The sequence below is a fragment of the Terrapene carolina genome, unplaced genomic scaffold, assembly GCF_002925995.2.
Source record: "Terrapene carolina triunguis isolate 2854851 unplaced genomic scaffold, T_m_triunguis-2.0 Scaffold25, whole genome shotgun sequence".
Lineage (NCBI taxonomy): Eukaryota > Metazoa > Chordata > Testudines > Emydidae > Terrapene > Terrapene triunguis.
Genome location: NW_020664376.1, coordinates 4,556,138 through 4,565,830, shown reverse-complemented (window position 1 = coordinate 4,565,830; position 9,693 = coordinate 4,556,138). Strand labels below are relative to the sequence as shown.

The window sequence follows — 9,693 nt, the reverse complement described above, 5'->3', positions numbered from 1 at the left end:
CCAGGATGAACTTTCTAGTTAAAGTATGTGTAGGTTCCCCTCCCCCTACCATAGCCAATATCCAAAGGGTTTTCAAACTGGGGGTCGGGAGCCCTCAGGGGGTTGGGAGGTTGTTACATGGGGGGTCATGAGCTGTCAGCCCCCACCCCAGACCCCGCTTTGCATCCAGCATTTATAATGGTGTTAAATATATTTAAGTGTTTTTAATTTATAAGGGGGCGGGTCGCACTCAGAGCCTTGCTATGTGAAAGGGGTCACCAGTACAAAATTTGAGAATCACTGCAATATCCCAATTGTTAGGGGATTTAGCTGTGAAGCAGAAGATGCAGGCTCAGGTCCCTGCTCTGCCTGAAAAAGGTTGCATGTGCCACCCTTGTGCATGTGTATTGATCCAGCAGCAACTAAATCTGTATGGGCACTGGAGTCTGCTCCTGTGAATTTAGTTATAAGAGCAGGTCCTAAAATAGCATATAATTTCCTTAACATTCTTAGATGCATATAGAGCATCTTGTTATATGACACTTTAGGATAAAAGGGCACTGTCATTTTGAAATGTAGTCAACTACATAAATGAGTTAACAGTTGTTTCATGGGCTGCAATTTTTGTGGTTATTCAATCATACTTTCCTGGTTTTAATTTTTTTTTCTTTGTTTCATGTTGTATGAAAGGTCAACACAAAGGACAGGTAAAAATTATTAGAGGGAAAAGAATTAAACTAGCTATACACAAAGTGCTGTCGAATGCACAGCTGAAAAAATAACGTTTTTTTTTGTCTAATCTCTTTCAGATATAACCTAATTTTACATGTTACTTTTAAAAATAGGTATAATGTCGGAGAGAAGTGTGGCTTGTAAGTTTGCAATATACTTTCAGCATAGAATAAAGAGGAACATGGGAACTGATAGCATGTACAGGGTGCATAAGTTTGCAGTAAAGGCCCAGCCCTGGTCTACAGTAAAAACTTATGTCAGTATAACTACATTGCTCAGGGCAACGCAATGACACCGACCGAACTCCCAGTTTAGACAGCGCTATGTCAACGAGAGGGCTTCTCCCGTCGACACAGCTACTGCCTCTCGGGGAAGTGAAATACCTACGCCGATGGGAGAAACACTCCCGTTGGCATAGGCAGCATTTTCACTAAGCACTACAGCAGAGCAGCTGCACCGGTGCAGCTGTGCCGCTGCAGGACTAAGTGTAGACAAGCTCTATGGAGGCAGATCTCTACTGCCCTGTAGAACCCACTGTGTTGTTTTATATTCAAGTAATCCACAAGTCTTAATAATAATTCATTGCTAGTAATTTAACAGTCTTTATTAGCTACATTGTTAACATATATACAGAGCATTTTAACTCCAGGCAATCTATCAGCCTAACCTAAAGTCAACTGCTTCATCCAACTGTCAGTTCCCACACCATGAAGAATCTATTCATTCTCTTAAAACCACAGTAACACCACACCCACACCGAGTTCACTGCAGGTCAAACCCGTAAATTAGCTTTCTGGGTAAGAGTCTCATCTCTGAACTGCACTGAAGAAAATATTCACAGCTCACCTAGCTTCATAGTCAACTGGATCATCCTCTGAATTGAATAACTTTGCTGATAAAGCATATCAGATATATAGTTTACTGCCTCACCCCTGAATTGTATCTAAAGCTGTGCTGGTGGTGGAAAAGAAAATGTATATACTACATGGTTGCTGACAAAACTATTAAATTGCATATCTTAGAAAGAAAAAAGGTTATCAATTGCAAAGTATAATTTAATACATATGTGGCCTTTATGACAATTAAATTAATGTAGGTATTTAATGTTATAGAAAAGATTGTATACTGTATTTTTTTAAATAATGTGATTAAAGATTGCACCACAACGTACAGGCACAAGGAGAAAGAATTAACGTTGCATGTGCAACCTTAACATTTAACTGTGCAGCCTCACCAGTCTCACAATGAAGCATTTTTTTTTCAATTAAATAAATACATAACATGATTCTCAGATTTCTCATGTGGCCATTTTGTTAAAAATTTATATTTTAACCTTTGGTGACACCGAAAGGCATGGGCAATGACAACTATAATGAGGCAGAAGAGCCATGAAGACAAAAGGAGGAGCAAATGGGAGGCTGTATTTTTTTTTCTTTTGGCATTAAAATGCTTCTCTACTCCATCTGTTGCCCTATAAATCAATGGGGCTGGTCAGCGTGGGTAAGGCTGGCAGAAACGGGAGCTACATAAATAACCGAGGAAGGATTCCTAGCCCGTTTAACGTGAGATTAGAAGCAGCCAGCGCGTTGCTAGCTGCGCTGTCACTCTGTTGAGACAGCAGCGTTTCAAACGGAGAGATGGAGAAAATGCACATCTGGCGGACGAGGGAAGCAGCTGTAAATCAGCCACGTAAGCCGCCTTCCCCGTGTGCCACACTACGGCAGAGGGCGCCCAGCGGCTTGTGCAATGCGGCGCTGATACCGGCACCTACCGAGGAGGAGCAGCAGCCGCGGAGGTGCGAGCAGGTGCCTGCCGGGCAGGGAGGGGAGCGGGCAGGACGCGGCAGCCAGGCCGGAAAGCTGGGCTCTAGGCGCCAGGGCGGTGCTGCATTCGGGCGGGAGTGAGCGGGGCCGGTGTCTGCCAAGACTTGCCTGTCATCAGCCCCAGGCCGGGGAGCGCGCGCGGCGGGACAGGGCTTGCGCCGTCAGGTTGAAACAGAGACGTCACAGCGAGCGCGCGACGCGGCCGGAAGCGGGGGCCCGAGCAGAACTGCAGGGCGGCCCCGCCTCTCTGCAGCCGGGCGGCCAATGGCGCGGCGGGGGCGGGCCCGGCGGGCTCGGGCGTTTAGCGCATGCGCGGAGATGATCCTGCCTTTTTTTTTCTCTGTGCGTGGCTGTTGCGGTGGGTTTTTCCCCCAGCGGCTCCCGGCTCAGCAAGAACATGGCGGAGCAGGCCCTCTCCTTCGCCAAGGACTTCCTGGCGGGCGGCGTGGCCGCGGCAATCAGCAAAACCGCAGTGGCGCCCATTGAGCGGGTCAAGCTGTTGCTCCAGGTCAGCGGCGCGCGGGAGCCTGAGGGAGGGCGTGTGGCCGGGGCTGAGGCGGGAGAGAGGAGGGGCAGCGGCGCGTGACCTCTCGCCACACAGCGCGCGTGCACTAAAGGGCGCAAGGCGCTGAGCACGCTGTGGACCCAGCGCGCCCGTCTCGCGCCTTTGCTGCCGCAGCAGCAACGGGCTTGGGAGCTCGTTCGCCCCAGCCAGTACTAGTAGCCGGTTACTAGAGCGGGTGGAGGTCACGTGGAGGGAGGGCGCGCGGAGGAGCGGAAGCCACTTCTTCCGCTATGCGACGCGTTTGTAGGAGGGGCCTGGCGCGCGAGGAAGGCGCGTTGGGCGGGGTTGGTGGGGGGTGTATGTGTGGAGGCGGCTCGCTGCGTCCCACTCCCAGCGAACTGCTGGCGTCCGCTCGCTTGGGCTGAGGCGGCCACTCCTGTCGTATTGTGACAGTCACGTGACGGCGGGTGGCGCCAGACGTTTGTTCGTCGGGGGGGTGGGGGTTCGGCAGCCAGCGACGGACTCCTCCCCTGCCCCGTCCGTCGTCGGAGCCCTGGCGGCGCGTGGCCTGGCCGGGCCCCCGTCGCCATGGACACTCCTCCTGTGGGCGCGCGCCCTTAGTTCCTCCCCCTCCTACCGCGCGCTGCCTGGGGGAGCGAGTCCAATGGCCGTTTGCGGGACCGGTGACCTCGGCGCGCCCCTGCCGGCCGCCCGGTGCTCGCCGCGCGCTGCGGTGTTTGCCGGGGAACGGCCTCTGGGTGTCGGGTTTGGCTTCGTTGGGATCCAGGGCCCAAGCCTGGGGCCGATCGCTTCGCCCCGGTTCCTCCGCCCCCAGTCGGGTCAACAACGCCGGCCTGAGGCACCGGGAAATTAGCGATGGGGCCATATAGCTACCCGGGAGACTGACTGGGGGGGCGGCTCCCTTTATTTGAAGTTAGTCGCTTACGTTAAATGTTTCAACTAAAAATCTCATCTCGAACATTTGATTTTCAACATTGTGAGATCATCACCCAGGTGCGAGTTTCCCCAGTTATCAGTCTTCCAGGCGGCGAATCTGTAGAAAATTCTAAACCTTGGACCTAGGCCCAACTATTTTTCTGATGGAGTTCACCTTTTAAGTTTTTCTTTATGAACATAAATAAGTCACATCCTCTTTAATTACTGAGTTGTGTTGACCTGGAGGGACTTCCAGTATTATGTACAATCAGAAAGCTTCTATTATAATTGTACTAATAAATAGAAAACTCTATCCATAGTCTCCAGTTATGAAAGAATTTCTGATTTCTAGATATTTACAACCATTTTTGAAAATGTACAGTAAAGTTGACTTGTGATGGGTGAAGGGTTGTAAACAGTTCGATAAATGATCGTTTGGACCAGTCATTCAAACTTAGTGATGACCCTTACTTCTATTCTAGCATGAGTATAGATAAACAGTTTGAACTACTAATATTGATTTGCACACGTAGTGTTTATTGGATATGTGATCAAAATAATAAATGTATTAATTTTTTTTTTTTTACAGGTACAACATGCAAGTAAACAAATTGCTGCTGACAAACAGTACAAGGGTATCATTGATTGCGTAGTGCGTATCCCAAAGGAGCAAGGAATGCTGTCCTTTTGGCGTGGGAATTTGGCAAATGTCATCAGATATTTCCCCACTCAGGCTCTCAATTTTGCTTTCAAGGATAAGTATAAGCAGGTGTTCTTAGGAGGAGTGGACAAGCACACTCAATTTTGGAGGTATTTTGCTGGTAACCTGGCCTCTGGTGGTGCAGCTGGTGCCACTTCTCTCTGCTTCGTCTATCCCTTGGATTTTGCAAGAACCCGTTTGGCTGCTGATGTTGGAAAAGCTGGTGCTGACAGAGAATTCAGAGGTCTGGGGGACTGTCTAGTCAAAATTACCAAGTCTGATGGTCTGCGTGGCTTATATCAAGGGTTCAATGTGTCTGTGCAGGGTATCATCATCTATAGAGCTGCCTACTTTGGAATCTATGATACAGCAAAAGGTAACTTATAGGGGGACCTGGAAAGTTGCACAGGCAACCTTAATTTGGGGCATTTCCTAACTTTTGAGTGCTTGACTGCAATATGAAAGCTTTAATGTAGCTTTTTGTATATAATTTCATTCTGTGCTATTGCTTTGGAGATTCATATAAGTCTGTGATAATTTGTTATTTTATTGGAGCCATTAGTATCAGCCTGCTTCTAGTTACTGGCGCCACTACTTGTTTTATTGTTAGTCAAACTACCTTCCAGCATTAAAGACCTAAGTGTAGAATCTTGCTATCCTGTCAATGTTTTGTATAATACTGGAGAAAATACTGTTTAAATCTTTTAAAAATGTAAAATGCTATTTGTGGATTGACAAAGTATTTGTGGACTACATATGGTGATAGAGCAGCTTACCACACTTTTAGCAGAAACAAGTTCCAATAATGGGATAGAGTAGCTTCAGTTTTTTTGACTTGATGGATTACTGAGGCATATCGCTGCTATCACAGTAATACAGGTTATATTTCACTTAAACAAGTTAGTGTTTTTATGGGCTACTTCAGCAAACTTTACTCTAAAGGCTATGAATATTTGACCTCCCCTCCTTCCCCCTTCTATTTTTCAGTCTCAAAAGTTTCCAAGATATTCTAAAACCAACATATTTCAAATCCTTGGGCGATTCATTGATAAAAATACTTTTTCTAATCAGTTATAAAAACAAAAGCACTTTATTGTTAATTTAAATTTCTGAAACAGTATATTAACAATCTTTGGAAGAGAGATGTAAGTGTGGTCATGGTGCAGCATTTCATGCATTGCCATCCTTATAGTAGACTGAGTTTCTTTCTCTTGTAAAACTTTGAATGACAGGTGCTTTTGTAAAATGTGAGAGTTTGAGGAGGGAGTGGGTATAAAACTAGAAGTTATGTTATGGTGTCTTTATTGCAGGCATGCTCCCAGATCCCAGAAACACTCACATTGTGATAAGCTGGATGATTGCACAAACAGTGACTTCTGTGGCTGGTGTTATCTCCTATCCTTTTGATACAGTGCGGCGTCGAATGATGATGCAGTCAGGACGTAAAGGAGGTATGGTCTTGATATTTATTAGTCTAAAACTTTTGTTCTGCAGTTTAGCAATGGTAATGATACTTGCCAGTGCTTTTGACTTAGTGCAAAAGCTGGTAACTTCAGTTCAGTTTATTTTTTGAGCAGTATTTAATTTTCTTAGAACAAATCCATCAACACATTTTATATAGTGTGAAACCGATTGTCTTAAGCAATGATTGTCATAAGGATTTAAAATCACAAGACTAGCTTTTAGGGAACTAGTACTTTGTAATATTTACAAATGAGTTTGGTACTTGTATTGAGAATGCTGTTTTTATGTAGGGCAGTGTTTGATCTTTATGTGGTATGGGTAATTGGCAAATAGGTAACGCCACATGGGCAATTACAGCTTCATGATCATTTACTGTCTCAGTTAGGTTTTAATAAAATTGAAGTTTTCCCATTATAACATTAAGTTGCAGTTAAGAAAAATACTGAAGCAAATAATCTAAATTGGGGGAAAAAATTCATTTCTCCACAGCTGACATCATGTACTCCGGAACAATTGACTGTTGGAAGAAGATTGCAAGGGATGAAGGAGGAAAAGCTTTTTTCAAGGGTGCATGGTCCAACGTTCTCCGAGGCATGGGTGGTGCTTTTGTGCTCGTGCTGTACGATGAATTAAAGAAAGTAATTTAAAAACAGCCTAACTAGAATTGGTAACCAAGTTGAGCAAATCATGTAGAATAACTTTACCATTATGGACCATTGACCTTCAAGAAATTCCTGTGTTGTCTTATTTATCGGGGCCAGATCACGTTGGTAGATGGGGCTAGAAACTTATCAAGGGAACTGATCCATTTCAAGATTGCCTTTTTTTGCAGACACTGAAACTGATAGTTCAGCATATTGAATTTTCTGTATCAATGTTGGGATATCAGAGGCAGTAGTTCTGGGTCTACAGAAGCAGTTTGGGCAAAGAAAGTTGTGGGTTTTTTTTGTTTGTTGTTTTTTTTTTTTCTATATTTGCCCTCCGATCATTCTCTAATTTCCTGTCTCATAGGACCGTAAAATTGTTTGCGTATTTGTTTAACAAATCATGTCTATTCCACTTGTACTTAAGCACTCTGTACCATTTTGCACAGCTGAACCTTTAGCAAGTATGTTCTTTTAAATTGGGGCATTCTGCTGTAAAACAATAAATATACTTACTCTGTTGAAACTAATTATATTGAAGCTTTGGCTCTCCTGGGGAACTTTTGCAAACATCTTTTCATAAGAACATTCCAGTTTCACCTTATACCTTCACTGCTTGAACCAGCACATTACAACATGGTATATTCATATTATCTCTCTAAACAGGGTTAGGTCTGGTAAATGCTTGGATGGGACATTTCCATGGAACATATAGGTGCTGTACACAATGGTATCATGAAGTGGCAAACTTCCATCAGTCATTCAATTCTCTGTGCTTGATATAAAGAGTATACTGTGCTACTGGAGGTGGCTTTTTGGATGAGTTTGTCTTGGCTTGGGTCTCAGCTACCTGGTCCCTAGTGTAAAGTCATTTCTTACGTAGCAGCTTAAAGGTCCCAAACAGGGATTTAAATTCCATTCTGCTAGTAAATCACTACTGCAGAGTGATCTCAAACTATGCTCTAATTCTGACTCTGTTTCATATATACTTTGCATGTTGTAAATGATTGCAAAAGGTGCAAGTCAGCTAAGAATCAAGCCCTAAAAATAAAAGGCAAGGGAGTATTAGTTTTGTGTGTGTTTGTTTTTAAATAACCAAGCTTTTCACCAAGACCTAAATATGTTTTAAGTTGGGTGACCTGTCCACATTTCACTGTAAAGGCATTACTGTTCCCGGTAAGCAATGACTGCTTGAAAACACTTATGTATGTTCATAGTATCTGGTATCGCCCTTGGATTAGTTTTGATCAATGAATGCTTTAGAGGAAGGTGAAACTTAAATTGAGCTTAAATTTGTTTTAGGATAACATTTGTAGGGGAGGGGGTAGGCTTGATTTCCATAGTAATCTAAAGGACTATGTAGTTTAGAATACTTGAAGTGGAGAGGCTATAAAAGAACTATAACAGGCAGACTTAATTTCCTTGGTGGAGGAGTGTATGGCCAGCATAAGCCATCTGTACTTTAATCGCCCCCTATTGCTGTAATGGTTCAGCCCCTATAAAACACTCTACAGCACAGAAGTAATTTAGATCCTTCGTTCCCCTTGTCATCCAGGCTGTGCCTTCTCTGCTTAGCCCTGTGCTAGGTGCAGCAAAGAATCTGTCCACAGATCTCTGTAGTCTTGTCATTCACACCACAAGTTTTTTTGTTTTTGTTTTTCTCGGTACAATGTAAATAGCTTTTTTTGGGGGAAAGCTGTGTTTTCTGCATCTACAGAATGGTTTACTAGTCAATTATACTTGTCCAAATACACCAAAGGCAATTTGTGTTGCGCATTATTACTGATGGCGTAACTTACATGTGTGACAAGCAAAATAGAACCTGTGTGATCTTTATTATTGGGGACAATAGTGTGTGAGGAGTAAAGAACCTATATGGCTGTCAATCCCAAGTTGAGTTGGCAGTTGTGGAAGGCAAATACTCCTTTTCATAACTGGCAGCATCGATATAATACAGATAAACATGGAAACCTCTTTTTGTTCCTCTTACTGAGAAAAGTCATACTTCTTTATTGCTATCAGCTCTAAAATGGGTTGACCTTTTACATTTTTATGATGCACAGAGGCCTGATGTATTCTCTTCCCCCCCCCCCCCCACACTGCTTTGTGAAGTAGAGAACATAGGACGGAAACAGGAAAAAGAAAATAACATCCCCCACCTCCAAAAGCCTCAACCACCTCTCCCCTTCACAAATGGAAAAATATGTTGGGGTATGGTGTGAGGCCTTTTAGGACACAGGCGCACTCCTCCAATGGGAAAAGGTTGGGAACCATTAATATAACCCAGGGGTGGGCAATAATTTTCACAGGGGGGGGGGCCACTCCATGAATTTTGATATGTCATCAGGTGCCACACATTTCTACTATGTTAATGGAAGAGGTTCAGGCCTGGGAGGGAGTTTGGGTGCAGGAGGGAGCTCTGGACTGGTGCAGTGTTGGGGTTTGAGCTCCGGGAGGGAGTTTGGTGCAGGAGGGGGTTCTGACCTGGGGTTGGGGTTCGGGAGGGGGTGTGAAGTGAAGGCTCTGGCTGGGAGGTGCTTATACAGGTGGCTCCCAGCTGGCAGTGCAGCAGGGCTTAGGCAGGCTGCCTGCAGGCTGTGGCCCCACGCTGCTCCCGGAAGTGGCTGGCTGCTGGCACCATGGCACATCTCTGCGTGCCCCTTGGCGGGAGGGGGGCAGCAGGTCTCCGTGTGCTGCTGGTGCCTGCAAGCATTGGCCCCGCAACTCCCATTAGCTGGTTTCCAGCCAATGGGAGCTGTGTGGATGAGGTGGGGGCAGTATACGGCGCCTCCTCCCACCTCCCCCGCCAGAGGCACGCAGAGCCATGCCAGCAGCAGCTGGCCGCTTCCATGAGTGGCATGGGGCCACAGCAGCCAGGCAGCCTGCCTGAGCACCCCACTGCACCACGGG

At 45.3% G+C, this 9,693-nt stretch overlaps 1 protein-coding gene across 2 annotated transcripts; it reads left to right on the top strand.

Moving 5' to 3' along the window:
• The first annotated feature begins 2,884 nt into the window (after positions 1 to 2,884).
• On the top strand, positions 2,885 to 7,318 carry LOC112113618 (ADP/ATP translocase 3). Of its 2 annotated transcripts, none has more exons than XM_024209965.3 (4): positions 2,885 to 3,042; positions 4,565 to 5,051; positions 5,986 to 6,126; positions 6,629 to 7,318. In XM_024209965.3, the coding sequence occupies exons 1-4, from the start codon at positions 2,932 to 2,934 to the stop codon at positions 6,784 to 6,786; spliced, it is 897 nt and encodes a 298-aa protein (XP_024065733.1). In that variant the 5' UTR covers positions 2,885 to 2,931; the 3' UTR covers positions 6,787 to 7,318. The 2 variants fall into 2 exon arrangements, with proteins under 2 accessions (XP_024065733.1, XP_024065734.1); XM_024209966.2 differs by lacking the exon at positions 2,885 to 3,042 and adding an exon at positions 3,968 to 4,053.
• The last annotated feature ends 2,375 nt before the right edge of the window (positions 7,319 to 9,693 follow it).

What these genes read in the sequence shown, in the direction of transcription:
- LOC112113618 (XM_024209965.3), top strand. Translation starts at nt 2,932, where the DNA reads ATGGCGGAGCAGGCCCTCTCCTTCGCCAAGGACTTCCTGGCGGGCGGC. An exon ending in GGGTCAAGCTGTTGCTCCAG is followed by an intron (nt 3,043 to 4,564) that starts GTCAGCGGCGCG and finishes TTTTTTTTACAG; the next exon opens with GTACAACATGCAAGTAAACA. An exon ending in AATCTATGATACAGCAAAAG is followed by an intron (nt 5,052 to 5,985) that starts GTAACTTATAGG and finishes TCTTTATTGCAG; the next exon opens with GCATGCTCCCAGATCCCAGA.